At 44.2% G+C, this 15,551-nt stretch overlaps 2 protein-coding genes across 2 annotated transcripts; both read left to right on the top strand.

The window, feature by feature from the left end:
* The first annotated feature begins 3,680 nt into the window (after positions 1 to 3,680).
* Positions 3,681 to 7,676, top strand: LOC125510874 (YTH domain-containing protein ECT1-like). Its single transcript, XM_048676147.1, has 9 exons — positions 3,681 to 3,861; positions 4,272 to 4,348; positions 4,440 to 4,581; positions 4,794 to 4,849; positions 4,940 to 5,398; positions 5,668 to 6,198; positions 6,288 to 6,500; positions 6,660 to 6,806; positions 7,132 to 7,676. Exons 1-9 carry the CDS (start codon positions 3,831 to 3,833, stop codon positions 7,330 to 7,332), a joined length of 1,857 nt encoding a protein of 618 aa, XP_048532104.1. The 5' UTR covers positions 3,681 to 3,830; the 3' UTR covers positions 7,333 to 7,676.
* A 3,110-nt stretch (positions 7,677 to 10,786) lies between these two features.
* LOC125510872 (YTH domain-containing protein ECT3-like) lies at positions 10,787 to 15,179 on the top strand. Its single transcript, XM_048676146.1, has 9 exons — positions 10,787 to 10,944; positions 11,332 to 11,408; positions 11,511 to 11,667; positions 11,811 to 11,866; positions 12,023 to 12,451; positions 12,845 to 13,408; positions 13,520 to 13,732; positions 13,965 to 14,111; positions 14,521 to 15,179. Exons 1-9 carry the CDS (start codon positions 10,914 to 10,916, stop codon positions 14,773 to 14,775), a joined length of 1,929 nt encoding a protein of 642 aa, XP_048532103.1. The 5' UTR covers positions 10,787 to 10,913; the 3' UTR covers positions 14,776 to 15,179.
* Positions 15,180 to 15,551: the final 372 nt, after the last annotated feature.

The following is a 15,551-nucleotide window of genomic DNA, read 5'->3' as shown; positions in this document are numbered from 1 at the left end:
CCCCCGGTACTCTGGTAAATGCCCGAACTCACACGGAACCATTCTGATGTCCAAACATAGCCTTCCAATATATCGATATTTATGTCTCGGCCATTTCGAGACTCCTCGTCATGTCCGTGATCACATCCGGGACTCCGAACAACCTTCGGTACATCAAAACACATAAACTCATAATACCAATCATCATCGAACGTTAAGCGTACGGACCCTACGGGTTCGGGAACTATGTAGACATGACCGAGACTCATCTCCGGTCAATAACCAATAGCGGAACCTGGATGCTCATATTGGTTCCTACATATTCTACGAAGATCTTTATCGGTCAAACCGCATAACAACATACGTTGTTCCCTTTGTCATTGGTATGTTGCTTGCCCGAGATTCGATCGTCGGTATCTCAATACCTAGTTCAATCTCGTTACCGGCAGGTCTCTTTACTCGTTCCGTAATACAACATCCCGCAACTAAATCATTAGTCGCATTGCTTGCAAGGCTTATAGTGATGTGCATTACTGAGAGGGCCCAGAGATACTTCTCCGATACACGGAGTGACAAATCCTAATCTCGATCTATGCCAACTCAACAAACACCATCGGAGACACCTGTAGAGCATCTTTATAGTCACCCAGTTATGTTGTGACGTTTGATAGCACACTAAGTGTTCCTCCAGTATTCGGGAGTTGCATAATCTCATAGTCATAGGAACATGTATAAGTTATGGAGAAAGCTATAGCAGTAAACTAAATGATCATTGTGCTAAGCTAACGGATGGGTCAAGTCAATCACATCATTCTCTAATGATGTGATCCCGTTCATCAAATGACAACTCTTTGTCCATGGCTAGAAAACTTAACATCTTTGATTAACGAGCTAGTCAAGTAGAGGCATACTAGCGACACTCTGTTTGTCTATGTATTCACACATGTACTAAGTTTCTGATTAATACAATTCTAGCATGAATAATAAACATTCATCATGATATAAGGAAATATAAATAACAACTTTGTTATTGCCTCTAGGGCATATTTCCTTCATCAGTTACTAGCTAGGGACCCGCTACAATCTGGCCTCACGAGCACCCTCTCTCGTTGATTGAGCGCTCTCGCAGGTCACACATAACTTTCCCCTTCCCCTTCCTCCTTTATAACTCCCAACCCATCATGTGTCTGCCTTCCTGCCCCCTCCCCCTCCCTGCCAGACAAGTCTACCTCCGGTGAGACCTCCTAGGCTCTCCCGTCCTGTTGTCGCTAGCACATGTAGCTACGCCCAACAACTGGGTGGCTGGTCGACTCCTTCCACATGTCGGTTGACTGATTCAGGAGGAAGAGATGAGAAGGATAGTGCATGTGGCGGCTATAGGGAAGAGAGAAGGCAAGGGACCATGGTGGATTCTGACGACGACGATGTCGACGAGAGGGAGAGAGGGCACCATGCTGTGAGGGGTGCTTGGAGACGAACTACCAACGCGCTGCCCCTACCCGGAGAAATCGCAGGTGGTGCAAACTTCTCGCCATCGCCCCATATTTGAAGATTTTTTTGTCTTCGTGGGTTCAAAACTTCAAAGTTAAGCAGGTGAGCCTTTCATCATATTTTCGTTCAGTGACTCTGTGATTGGTGTCCATGCTAATTCGTTTGCCAATATTCTCCCAATAGCAATGGTCACAAAGGCGGGTGAAACGTCACAAAATAATGCATGTTTTGTAGTGTTTACACTAACTGTGACATCAAAATCATTGATGCACGCAATTATCATTTACAATGAAAATGGCAATGTAGTGTACACTAATGTCTTATTGTAAATGTTAGTAATTTAGTGACCATCTAACAAATGCAGTAACAATCGTGTGGTTCTTGTAAAGGGACCAAGATGAGCATCTTTAACAAAGAACTACAACATTCTAATCATCCATGATTCTTGATAAGTTGACACATACGAGTTTGGATGAGGAAAACCTGTTGTCAAATGGAGTGGGCTCATAGGCCCATATATGTTGGCCTAGGATCTAGGCCCATAACAAATGAAAGAAACACGAGGTAAACATCCAAAGGAGATGACATATACTTGCCTGAACCATATATCTATTGCCCATCTCTCTCGCTCCCTCACCCTACAGAGTGCCTCCCTGTTGGGGTTTCTCCCACAGTTTTCCCCGCGCCGCTGCCAACCCGCTGCCTTGGATCGCCACCATGGCTACTTCCACCGCCACCTCCCTGCCCCGGATCATCACCGTCGATGTCGTCGCCATCCATATCTTTATACACATGTATATTCCACACTTATGTTCCCCTACCCTATCTCTTTTTTGGTTTATTCGAGTTCCTTGGTTTGTTTTGATGACTAATCAGATCTTTGAGTATCTTGCTCATGTCTCATGGTGGTTTCCTTTTTTATTTCTTTGCTCTAGTGCATCCCTGGTGCCTTGGGCGATTCCAAACCCGTTTGCCTCGTGAGAATTAGGTTTTCCATTTTTTTGTGGTTGTTGTTTGATGCTCCAACTTCTCCCTGAGGGCATGATCCTATGGCGTTTCCCATTTCAGGTTCTTTCCATTTTTTTGATGTTTTTCTCTTTTTTTAGCACTTTTGAAAAATGTAGTATTAACTTTTGATTTTTGGTCCCAACCTTTGGAATTTGAGAACTTTCTGGATTTTTTTTGTAACTTTCAAGTTTTCAACTTTCGGTATTTTAAAAATTGAAATTACAACTTTTGGCGGTCTAAACTATTAGTATTCTGGTCTTTAAAAAAACTAACTTTCAGATAATCAAACTTGTGGACCCCCACCTTTTATGGTCTTTTTGAAGAAAAAAAAACTAGAAAAACGAAATACCTGTGTGGCCCCACTTGGAACTATTTATGCAGATGTAGAGCCTCATCCGTATTACAAGCGTGGCCCCACGTGGATGGACCCCTTTCATACCCAACTCCCCGGACAAAACCCGGCATGACCACGCCCACGCCCAGTGTGTCAACATCTTGTCCAAGCGCCAAGGATTATTTTTGGTATGTTGTTTCTTATTTCCATTCTTTTTCTCCCACCACTCTCCTCTTGCGTCCTTACTATGTTCTATGCCGCACAATCATACAGATGTAGCCATAGTAAACACATATGCTTGTAGGTTCACCAGCTATGTTATAATCCCCATTTTGTTTAATCAATGTACTCCCTTTGATCTATATAAATTGTCACGGAAATGGATGGATCTAGAACCGAAATACGTCCAGATACATTCATTTCAGTAACAAGTAATATGGATCGGATGGAGCTCTATTTACCTTAGGAAAAACAACCTTAAGAAAACCTATGTGGATACATATAAACGGTTTAGCCCTTATTTTTAAATATAAGATAATTCTTTTATGTTGAGAAATAATAACTACATCCTCCGTTCACAAATATAAGTTGTTTTAACTTTTGGATGTATATAGACATGTTTTAGTGTATTTGTTCATTCATTTCAGTTCGAACGTAGTCCATACTGTAATATCCAAAACAATTTCTTTTTTGAGAATTAGCCATGTTAGTGAAGGGAGAGACCATGTTTTAGACGAAGGATCTGACTTTTATTTAGGGGAACGAAGGATCTGAGGTCACGAGGAGAACACGCTGCGGATGGAATGGGCTCTAGGCCCAAATACATCGGCCTACGATCCGGGCCATAGAAAACACGAGGCAAAGCATCCAAACCCGTCGCCGAATTATTTATCTCTCCTCTCCGTCTCTCTCTCCTCCCCCTCTCCCACCTACCAAACGTATCGCCTCGTTAGGGTTTCTCCCAGGGTTTTTCCCCCGCGCCGCCGCCGCCGCCACCCCGCTCCTCCGGATCGCCGCCATGGCAGCCGCAGCCGCAGCCGCCGCCGACCGTATCCTTGTACCTACATATATTCCGCACCTCTGTCCCCCTACCTTCTCTCTTTTTTTTTTGCCTTTTTTTCCGAGTTCTCTCGTTGGCTTTTTGACGGCTGCTCGGATCTCCGGCTAGTTTGCTCGGGTCTCCCGGTGGTTTGCTTGATTTCGTCGCTCCAGTGCATCACCTGGTGCTCTCGACGATTCCAAGCCGGTTTGCTTGTTAGAATTAGGTATTTTCTGTGTTTTTTGTTTGCGGCTGTTGTTTGGTGCTCCTGCTTTCCCATGAAAGGCGTGTGATTTCCTGCGAGGAGCCGTGATCTCGTGGTGTTTTTGACCGCGCCGTTTCTTGGCTGGGAACTCGAATCTTTGCTCCGAATCTCTAGTCCACGCTTGTGTCAGTTTCCCTTGACCGCCCTTGCTGCAGAGGCTACGAATTTGCTGCAGAAGCTATCCCTTGATGCCAAGACTGAAGCCATCGACGCCCCGGCGGCGAAGGAGAAGGTGTGATCCATTTCTCTCTGCAACACAATATCGCATCTTATTGAATCACCTTGTGCTGAACCTATCTCTTTGCCCGCTTTCTACTTTGCAGGCATCCGGAGGGCTGGGCGGCAAGCTGAATGGTGTGGCGGCCACACGGAACCCACGGGCGTCCGAGCAGTGGGCAAATCCACAGGATTACAGCGATGCAAGCATGTATTATGGCGCCTACCCTGCTGCTTACTATTGCGCAGGTGAGGCACTATGCCCAATTGTGCTACTCCTATTTAGTTTATGTTGTTTCTGGTGATTTAGTAACATGATTGCAATTTTATAAATCACACTGCATTGTTTAAATGATTTACCCTGTATATGAATGATTTTGTAGTATTTGTCACTTACAAGCACAATTACATAGACTGCATCTTCGTATTAATATTATTGACACCCTTTTTTGCCTTTGCAGGTTGGGGTGATTATTCCATGTACTTGAATCAGGATGGAGTGGAAACACCTACCGCTGTGAGTATTACACCTCCGACATCACAAGGTTTTTGGCAATTGCAATTGACTGGCCCTCTTTGGATTGACACGTCAAATATTGGTTTTCAGGGTGCCTATGGTGACATGTACTGCTATCCTCAATATGGGCATGATGGTCAGATGTATGGGTCACAGCAATATCAGTACCCATCATCATACCACCAGCCCCAGAATACTGCCAGTAAGCCACAATACAAGTCTAAAACTGACAAGCTAGCCCCATCAAAGGATATTTCCTCTACTGTTGCTGATCCGCTGCATGCCGTAGCCAGTGCTCCCAAAGCCACTGCAAACAGTGTTGATGAGGTAAAAGGTCTGAAGAAGACATCCACACCACTGAACCCAAGTGGGAACAATGGTAGTTACCTGAACCAAAGTAGCAGACCAGCTTATCCATGGTACGGTGGCCAAATCTACCAGGGAAAACAGCAGAAGCCTTCTAGTGGCAATCCTACTTCAACTGATTCAAATCCTAAAAGCAAGGTTCAGTCGAAGAATCAGAATACTCAACCTCTTCCTCCTCTGATGGTATGTACTGTTGCTGCCACTAAACCTGTTGTTTTATTTGCTGATCATTTCTCAAAAGCTTGTGCCACAGAATATTATTAACTCTAAGCATTGTTGTTTAATGTCTGCACCTTTGTGGCTTGCTGAATGCTTGTGCTTTACTGAGTTTGATTCCTGCCATGTCACCTTGCACTTTGACTGCTTCTGTTGGTTGCTGAATTCAACATAACCTGCAGCTGTATTAATTTGTACATTCAGATACTGATTTTTTAAAATGGACATATTTGCAGAGTTTACCTAACTCACCGGTGGCTTCAATGTATGCTGCTAATGGAATGTACAACAGCAATGCCTATGGTGGCTTTTGGTATGGATCCCAGTTTTATGGGCCAGGAATGTATGGTGGGTGGAATAATCTGTCGGATGGAAAATACAAGCCCCGAGGGAGGACAGCGTATGGATCGTATGGATTTCCCAATGAAAACTTGGATGGTTTGAATGAGTTGAAGAGAGGACCACGGAGTGGACTCTATAATAACCAACAGGGCTTTGGACCTGCTGCTGTGACAGCTGTCAAAGCACAGGATGTTTCTGCTACTGATGGCTCTAATGCAGTTGTGCAGGATCAGTACAACGGGTCTGACTTAGCTGACACTTATGAAAATGCCAAATTCTTTATTATTAAGTCGTACAGCGAGGATGATGTTCACAAGAGCATCAAGTACAATGTTTGGGCTAGCACACCTAATGGAAATAAAAAGCTTGACAGTGCTTATCTGGAAGCTAAATCTGTCAATTCTCCTGTATTCCTTCTCTTCTCTGTAAGTTTTCAGATCTTGTGCTCTTTTCAGAAGTCTTGCATTATCAACAAGTTTGTGGTAAGCTGATGAGTATGATGTTCTTTTTTCAGGTTAACACCAGTGGGCAGTTTGTTGGTCTCGCTGAGATGGTTGGCCAGGTTGATTTTGACAAGACGGTGGAACACTGGCAGCAAGACAAGTGGACTGGTTGCTTCCCTGTCAAGTGGCACATTGTCAAGGATATTCCCAACAACTTGTTAAAGCATATCATTCTCGAGTATAATGAAAACAAACCAGTGACAAACAGCAGAGATACACAGGAGGTGAGAATAGTGCCTGTACATTTCATTGTTGTAATACCAAGAAGCCTTAATAAGTCTGAGGCATGCTGCTGTTATTATGACATCTTTATAGGTGTTCCCTAATTTTGCATGCTGGTGTCAAACTGTGCTTAATGTCTTTCTTTTCCATACCTACTGCAGGTCAAGCTCGAGCAAGGCCTTCAGGTGTTGAAGATTTTCAAGGATCATGTCTCCAAAACATCCATCCTGGATGACTTCAGCTTTTATGATAACCGTGAGAAGATAATGCAAGAGAGGAAATCACAGCGGCAGCAACAACTGAAGAAGGTAAAATACATAGCACGTTAGTTTAGGTTGTTGGTGCAAGCCTCTTAGATCTGGTGAAGGGTAATTCTTGGTGCTAGCTTACATTGTAGTTATATGCCATTTTAGAGTGTTCCTAGTCTTTTTGTGTGTGTGGTGTCATTAGTGTTGTAGCCATCTTCCTTGTAAAATGTAAGGACTTCCATTTTCCGATTTGGTAGTTTGCATGACCTACTTTCAGCTTGAGTCCTTTCCCTGATCCAATCAACTTATCATCTATTAGAAAGGCTGAAGTTGTTAAAACTGTCATGTTACTCATTCAAACTTCTTTTATTGAATTATTATGCAGATCACGAGTCCGAAGCTGCTGCCTACTGTTGACAACACTGAAAATGATTCCGGCAATGCGCAGGAATCGCAGAAGCCTGAAGTTACCGGAGAGAACAAATCTGTGGTGGAAGACAATGTGGAGGCGGCTGCCGTGAGTGGCGTTGCCCCGAAAGATGCTAACCCCACAGCCGCAAGCTTGGCTGTCGCGAATGGCTGCTGATTTTTTTGTCTGTTGAGTTGTGAGTAAGGTGACATGACAGCTTGGGAGTTTTGGAGGAGGCTGGCGCAGTTCAACTGTTGGAGGCAATCAGGGTTCTGTTGGGGTTCTGTAGGTGTTTTTGCAGAAAGTTTGAGGGATATGGTTAGGTTTCTCTTGAGATTTCCCCCCTGTATTATTATTTCTCTATCTTGGAGTTGAGTTCGGCTGGTAGGAGATAGAGATCATCATTTGTTGATCTGGGGTGGTGGTGTGTTGTCTTTTTTATCTTGTCGTCGGTAGAAAATGTACCTAGGTGTGGTGATTTGTACTGGTTTTGCAAGAAGTAACTTGTCTGTTTCAGAGTTGTTTATTTATCTTATGTTTTGCATCTCATGTTTTCTTCTGTGCGACTCTGGCCTACGTGGAGCTTTAAGTTTTAAAAATAATAACCTGAAGTGGTGTTAGAAGTTTCAAAAAAGGGCAGTGCCACAGGGACGACAGATTTTGAGACGAAATCTGGATGACAGATCAAATCGTCCGTTAGATAGCATCTTTTAGCAAATCAGCACCGTTTAAAATGGACAACGTCCAGATTTTGTCCATGCACTGTTGTGCACAGCAGTTTTGTTCAGAAAATTCTGAAAAGGGTTTGTCTGGGCAGGCTAGATGTGTTCTAATTATTGCACATCTCAAGACACAATTAAGCATAAAAAAGAAAAATAAAATAAAATATCCACATGAATCTTCGACTACTCCCTTCGTTTGGAAATACTTGTCTTAGAAATGGTTGTATCTAGACCCGGTCTAGATAACCATTTCTAAGAATTTTCGAACGAAGGGAGTAGATGTGTAATACTTATGGTGGAGGACGAAACTTTTTTGAGGTGGGTGGAACTCTGAAGCAAATTCTTTTATGCAAAACCAACATAGATATATAATTGCTTTGCCTTATATTTTTCATAGCAAATTTTCCATCTGCACGCTCTTGTTTGAAGAAAACCTTTATTTTATTTTCTAATACAATGAAATAAACTAAAATATTTTAGGATTCAAATAGGTGGCATTGCAATCCTATAGTTTATTTTCTTCTACTCCGTTTAAGAAAGATCCTGCGGATTAAAGAAGCCCTTAGCAATTTGATACTCAGCACACCTATCTTTAGGCATCTAACTAACGATTCAGAGAAGATTCATGGGAACACAACATGGGTGTTTCACTCGAGAAAGTTTCTCCTAACAATAGCGAGAGCTTGATACGCGTTGAACTCGCTAATCAATCACCACGCCTAGGCACAGAAACAGCAAGGTTAGTGTGCACATGTCAGTCGTGCGTGAGTGGTGTCGACTCTCGCTCGAGCGAGGGTTCTCGAGCCGGACGTTGCTTCTTGCGTGGATCGAGCACTGGCATCAGTCCATGACGGCCCAGTAAGGTGTCTAGGATTCACGGCCCGGTAAAACGTTTCACCATGAAATTTAGCGATCAGCTCGATTTTTAGCGACCCACTGATTGTATACATCTATACCTAAGTAAAGAATTCCCAGAAATCAAGGTAGGGCAAGCGCCCCAACCTCGCCCTACCGCGTCCTCCGCCTCTGAGTATTGGGTAGAAGAAACAAAACAGACTGACGCTGTCACACATGGTATTCAGCTAACACCGTGTCCGAGAAACTTTTTGGTGAACAATTTTGTTTTCTACACACACAAAAAAATAAATTATTAGAGCCACATATTGTCGTTTCTTTTTCTTAACAAGTGTATGAGGGTACATGTCTTTGTTTCGGAGTTCATCTAATTTCTTTTTGAGCAATAGTTTTTGTTGTTGTTGTTGTTGAGGTTTTTGAGCAGTAGATCACTTGAAAGTTTTGAACAAGCTCACAAGTCAGTCACGGATCCAAACGGGTGCACCTTCTAAAAAAAAGGAGCGCAAAAATTAAACCCATTATTAAGGGGAAAGAAAGGATGAGCAACCAGCTATGCCAAGTGGCATCTAGTGGTTGGCCGAGGTTGGAACAGGTTTTTTATGTAAGGAATGCTTTGATTATGCTTTATTTTTTTAAGATGGAAATGAGTTTTTTCTTCTTTCTGGGGTGGATGTGACGGCCAAGTGTCATCTATATTTGGCTAAGGTCAGATTTTTTTTTTGTGAGATGGAGGTGAGGGTATTTGTTTTCCTTTATTTCTTCAAAAAAGATGAAGAAACAAGCACACACATATTCATCTCAAGCGACACGCAATCATGCGCCCCAACGCTAGTCCAAACCAAGCCAGAAGGAAATCATTAAACCCTCGAAACCCCATGATGACATACCTAAACGCCATCCTCCCCCCACTCGTTTCTCTCGCTCGCTTCCCCCTTTTTATTTCTTCCTTTGTTCCTAGGTTGCGACACCTCCTCTCCCCTCCCCTCCCCATCCATCACGAAGGTTTATCTAGGTTTTACCCCTCGCGCCGGCACGTGCCGTGACCCATCGGACCGCCTCCATGGCCCTCTTCGCCGATCGTATTCTTTCGCTCTGCTGTTCTGCTGGTTTGTCTGCACATTTTAAATCTTTAGTATAATCATACATGTTTTTTTCCAGATTTTTTGGATCTTTAGAATGAACCATCTACAATGGAATTAAGAACTTTGGGCCCTGGCCATTGTTTTGCTCATGTCCACATGCCTCTGAAAACCGAAAACCATGAATTTCTTCTCATTTTTTATATACTAAATCCCTCTGTATCAAAATAGTTGTTGCTGGAGTAGCTCAACTTCAGCTACTCCAGCGACAACTATTTCGGTACAGAGGGAGTAACATATAACAGACCGTAGGAGTTGGGATAAATCATGTCATCTTTTAAGTCGTTTTATTACAAAAAGAAGGAAGATAGATGTATAATTTCAGAGCCTAATTTTCTCACCCCAGAAAGCTGTGAACCTTTTTTCATTACTGGGTACAAGAAACAAACCGCACTCACGCTGTCACGCATAGTATTCAGCAGACATCGTGTCCAAGAAACTTTTAGTGAACAATTTTGCTTTTTACACACAAAAACTGAAATTCTTACAAGCACATGTTTTTGTTTCTTCTTTTATGAGGGTACATGTTTTTGATTCTGAGTTCATCTATTTTTTAGCGGTATTTATATATTTTTTTAGTTTTTTGAGCAGTCGGTTTTTTTAGGGGAGTTTCAGTAGATATCAAGCTCTGAACAACCTCACGGTCAGTCACAGATCGAAACGTGTGCACGGAAGCGGCCCCCCACTTGTCCTCCCCGCCGTCGTCGACAACACATATATGCCACATCTGCACTCCACCGAAAAGCCCAAAAGGCCCAGGAGGCCCAGGCGATGGACTGACAGCAGTAATAAGTCGCAAAAATCCAAAGCAAGCGGGAAGGAAAGCATTAAAACCTCCAAACCCCACGGCGACGCGAAATACTTAACGCCGTCCTCCCTCCACTCGTTTCTCTCGCCTTTCTTTCTTTTCTCCCACGTTGCGGCGCCTCCCCCCTCCCCCACCCCACCCCGCCCCCCATCCACCGCGAGGGTTTCTCTGGGTTTTACCCCCGGCGCCGCGCCCCGCCGGACCGCCGCCGCGCCCCGCCGGACCGCCGCCGCCATGGCCCCCGCCGTCGCTCACGCCGCCGACCGTATCCTTTCACCCGCCGCGCTGTTCCGCTGGCCTGGCTGCGCTTTTTTTCTTTCTCTCTCTCCGGATTTCCGTTGGGTTTTGCGGGTGGGTGTCCGGGCGTGTCGCCCGCGGCCGGATCTCCCGGTGCTCGGTCTGGGTCCTTCGGTTCGCGGGAGGTTTCCGTCGGGATTTGGGAGGGGTTTGCTCGTGGAGGTTTGCTCGCTAGGGTGAGGGCTGCGGCCCCGGCTGCGACGGGAGCGTAGGGGATTTGGTTTCCGTGTGTTTTGGGGTGTACTCGCTCCTGGTGCTTAGAATTTCACCCAGCCGCGTGATTTTGTGGATTAGTTTGCCTGTTTGGATTTTGGACATGTCCGCATCGGTTTCGCCTTGACCTGCCGTGATGCAGACGCCGCGGATTTGCTGCACAAGCTGTCGCTGGATCCCAAGGGCGTGGCCGGCCAGGGCAAAGAGGCGCAGAAGAAGGTATGACCCGCCTCTCTCCTCAGTAGCCTGTACCATCTTGCTGTGGCGCTGTGATGATGTTATGGTGGTGTTCCATACTCTGAATTTTGAATCGCGGTGCAGGTCTCGGCAGCACCCAATGGCAGGATGAACGGCGTGGTGGCGTCTCCAAACCCGCAGGTGGCGTCGGCGGGGCAGTGGCCAGCCATGGGGCTGCAGGACTACAAGAATGCCAACATGTATGGTGCTGGCGCTGACGCCTACCAGTATTACTATGGAGGTGAGGCACCAAGGCACCATTTAGTCTGTTGCTCTCTGTTTCTACTATTGAATTAGTCACTGCAGTGCGAATTTGTAGTTAAATCATAAATATTTGTTCGAAATTGGTGATAGTCTGATAGCAATGCCTTTTGGGATTTGCAGGCTGGGGGGATTATTCAGTGTATGTGGGCCTCGACGGAGCAGAGTCACTTAACCCTGTGAGTGTTATATCCTCTACTTTACATACCTTGTAGACACTTGGTTTGCCTGCTTTAATCGGATGGCCAACCCTGCAAAACTAATCGCCACTGTAAAGCATCTTGAAGATTTTCGCTGCATGTGAAGACTTAGTTTAGCCTATTGGTTTTCTGCAGGGTGCTTATGGGGACATGTATTGCTATCCTCAGTATGGTGTTGCTTCGTCTGGGTATGACACGCAGATGTACGGATCTCAGCATTACCAGTACCCGTCCACGTATCTCCAGCCACAGACTACTGGCACCACTAAGCCAGCATTCAAGCCTAATGCTGGCAAATCAGATCTTTTACCGCAGAAGGATGCTTCTGCTGCACCTGCTGCTTATCAGAAGCCTGGATTGGTGGATGCTTCCAAAGCCAATTCAAACAGCACTGATAGTTCAACAGGTCTGAAGAAAACCACATACCCGGTGAAACCAAGTGGGCGTTCAGCTAGTTATCAGAACCATGGTGATAAAGCTGCTTATCCATCGTATGGTGGTCATACTCAGCAGAAACTCTCTGTTGGAAATTCTACATCAACTGCTTCTAATCCTAAAACCAAGGTACAGTCGAAGAATCAGAATTCGTTACCGTTTTCTCATTTCTGGTGTGCATATTGTTCTTCCCCAGAGAGCTATTTCTGTGTAGCTTTCTGGTCTTTGTTCAAATGCCTGCATCACGGATTATCAGCAATTATGAGTCGCTATTTATTTTCAACAATTTTGAGTATTGCTGCTTGTTGCTTGATCCTACCAATATGGTTTGATACGGTTTGTGAAAGCACCTATTTGGATGGTTTATGATATGTCATTGTATATCATTGGGGTTATCTGAGGGCACATACCACAATTAATTTTGCCAGGTCAAAGTGAAAATTTTGTGTTCTGCATATCTGTAAGCTCATATGTTTTATGTGTTTAAATAGCCTGTTCTTAACATGGAAACATATCTTGCAGGGATTGCTTGGGCAAAACTCAGCACTGGGGCCACAGACACCTGAGTACATGAGTTCCATGTACTCTAGTGTCATGTACAATGCAAATGCATATGGACCTGACTATTGGTATGGATCTCACCTCTATGGCTCTGGTATGTATGGTGGGTGGAATGTACTGTCAGATGGAAAGTACAAGCCCAGACCAAAAACCTATGGATCATACCGTTTCGGTAATGAGAACATAGATGGCTTGAATGAGCTGAAGAGAGGGCCAAGAAGCACTGTCATTAAAAATGAACAGGGTGCTGGAGAAGCTGCTGTTGCACCTGCAAAAGGACAGGAGCTTCCTACTGGCGATGCCTCAAATGCAGTTGTGCAGGATCAGTACAATAAGGCTGACTTTGTTGAAACTTACTCAGATGCCAAGTTCTTCGTTATAAAATCATACAGTGAGGATGATGTTCACAAGAGCATCAAGTACAATGTTTGGGCAAGCACCCCCAGTGGAAATAAAAGGCTTGATGCTGCTTATCAAGCTGCTAAAGACAAATCAAGCAATTCACCTGTATTTCTGTTGTTCTCTGTAAGTGCATAATAATTCTGTGCTGCTAAAACAGCTTGTTTTCTCTATCTGAACAGTCTTCATAGTGGTTGCTGATCTGATGCATCTTTCCTTGTTCCACTTTTTATTCAGGTCAACACCAGCGGTCAGTTCATTGGACTTGCCGAGATGGTTGGTCAGGTTGATTTTAACAAGACAGTTGAATACTGGCAGCAAGACAAGTGGACTGGCTGCTTCCCCGTCAAGTGGCACATTGTAAAGGACATTCCCAACACTCTATTGAAGCACATTATTCTTGAGTATAACGAAAACAAACCAGTGACAAACAGCAGAGATACCCAGGAGGTGAGAACTGTAGACTTTACTGTTTTCATCTTTTGCCAATCTCCTAAGTAAAGTTTCTGGTGGTACACCATGGCAGTCCGTTTCAGTGCTCTTGCATCATGTAATATGAACATGGATCAATCACACTGCGATCTATTAAAAATTGACAACTTGTTCTTAAAAATTTGCATGATTAGCTGTATGAATGCTGTGCTCAGTAGGTTTTTGACCTGCTTTCTCGTGTTGTCTACAGGTTAGGCTTGAGCAAGGCCTTCAGGTGCTAAAGATTTTCAAGGATCATGTCTGCAAGACATCCATGTTGGATGACTTTGGCTTTTATGATAACCGTGAGAAGATAATGCAAGAGAAGAAATCCAAGCGACAGCAGCCACTGGAGAAGGTACATGGGCAGTAGCGTACTTTATCTAATATAAAACTGGTGAATCTTATGACTAGATAGTTTTGTTTGTCATTCTTCATACGAGTACACTGTTTTGGACCTCCCAGAAGTCTGAACTACTGAGAACTAACTTGGTGTAGCTTATGAGTGCCTTTTACTTTACCATGCAAGTGTTTGCAGCATATGTGTGATAAGAGGACTAAGTACCTGTTAGTCTATATTCGTTTTCTTGTAATGCAATTTTGTTATGGCAGTTTGATCCTGGTGAATTCAATGTCATCCTTCTGAAATTTAGTACCTAGTCTAGTGTGATTACAATCAAGTTTCTTTTTCTCGAAAAGATTCCAGTCAAGCTTCAACTCTGAGAAATGCTGGACTTACTTTCTAACATCCCTTACTGGTCTTGCAGATCATGAACAAAAAGCCGCTTTCTGTCAACAACACTGAAAACCAAGAAGTCGATGGGAAGCAGGGGATCATGAACAAAAAGCCGCTTTCTACCAGCAACACTGAAAATCAAGATGTTGATGCAAAGCAGGGGCTGCAGGAACTCAAGGTCCATGGAGAGAAAAACCCTGTGGTGGAAAACAGTGTGGCGGCAGGGGCTGTAAATGGTGTTGCCCCAACAGACGCAAGCCCGGCAGCGGTCGCAGTTGGCTGTTGATTTCCGCTGCTCAAGTCATTTGATCATCCATTCGAGGAGGACAGCTTATATACAGGGTGAGGAAGAGTTGCCGTGGCTGTAGGAATTCAAGATTCTGCTAGTTGGATATGCTTGTGGGTTGCAGAAAGGTGCAAGTCTGAGGCGATTCAGGATTCAATGAGAGGCTTTTTTTTTGGGGTGGTTCTGCTCTTCTGTAGTATCTTCGCCGTTGCTGGAGTCTGGTGGTTGGGGTGGGTAAGGAGATTAGAGCTGAGTTCTTGTTCTGGTGTTTTCGTGTTTCGAAATGGCATTAGGAGTTGTATCTAGGGGTGGGGTTTTAGATGTGTAAGGCTTGTGCAACCAACGATTATGATTGTGGTGCATCTTTTATATTGGAAGTGAATGCTAGCAGTTTTTCAGTAGTACGGAGTATTGTTTTTGCCATGCTGTCTTTGCCACGCCGATCTGCTTTTCAGTAGATTATTTGTCCGAGATGGAAATTCTGCTGTTGTGGCGACACCAAGGTAGCAGCAAAGCCAGGGGTTGTATGTCTTCATTGTGAACTTTATGATCTTCATCTCCGAAAAGAATAATGAGCACTTGCAGACAGTGACACACAGAACGAACTAGTGTATGAGCACGCCAGTAATAGAGTTTGTACCTGTGAATTGTTCTAATGTTGTTTGCTTTTATCATACATCACAAAACTTGCTGGGGCCAAGGCTTCAGACGTATTAGATTCTTCTGTCCAAAATTTCAGATTTTTCTTTTGTCATTTTCAATCAAGTTCACAAAGA

The sequence above is a fragment of the Triticum urartu genome, chromosome 5 (assembly GCF_003073215.2).
Source record: "Triticum urartu cultivar G1812 chromosome 5, Tu2.1, whole genome shotgun sequence".
Classification (NCBI taxonomy): Eukaryota; Viridiplantae; Streptophyta; class Magnoliopsida; order Poales; family Poaceae; genus Triticum; species Triticum urartu.
This window is presented reverse-complemented; position numbering and strand designations above follow the sequence as displayed.

What these genes read in the sequence shown, in the direction of transcription:
- LOC125510874 (XM_048676147.1), top strand. Translation starts at nt 3,831, where the DNA reads ATGGCAGCCGCAGCCGCAGCCGCCGCCGACC. An exon ending in AACCTCTTCCTCCTCTGATG is followed by an intron (nt 5,399 to 5,667) that starts GTATGTACTGTT and finishes ACATATTTGCAG; the next exon opens with AGTTTACCTAACTCACCGGT. An exon ending in CTGTATTCCTTCTCTTCTCT is followed by an intron (nt 6,199 to 6,287) that starts GTAAGTTTTCAG and finishes TTCTTTTTTCAG; the next exon opens with GTTAACACCAGTGGGCAGTT.
- LOC125510872 (XM_048676146.1), top strand. Translation starts at nt 10,914, where the DNA reads ATGGCCCCCGCCGTCGCTCACGCCGCCGACC. An exon ending in CTACCAGTATTACTATGGAG is followed by an intron (nt 11,668 to 11,810) that starts GTGAGGCACCAA and finishes TGGGATTTGCAG; the next exon opens with GCTGGGGGGATTATTCAGTG. An exon ending in CTGTATTTCTGTTGTTCTCT is followed by an intron (nt 13,409 to 13,519) that starts GTAAGTGCATAA and finishes CTTTTTATTCAG; the next exon opens with GTCAACACCAGCGGTCAGTT.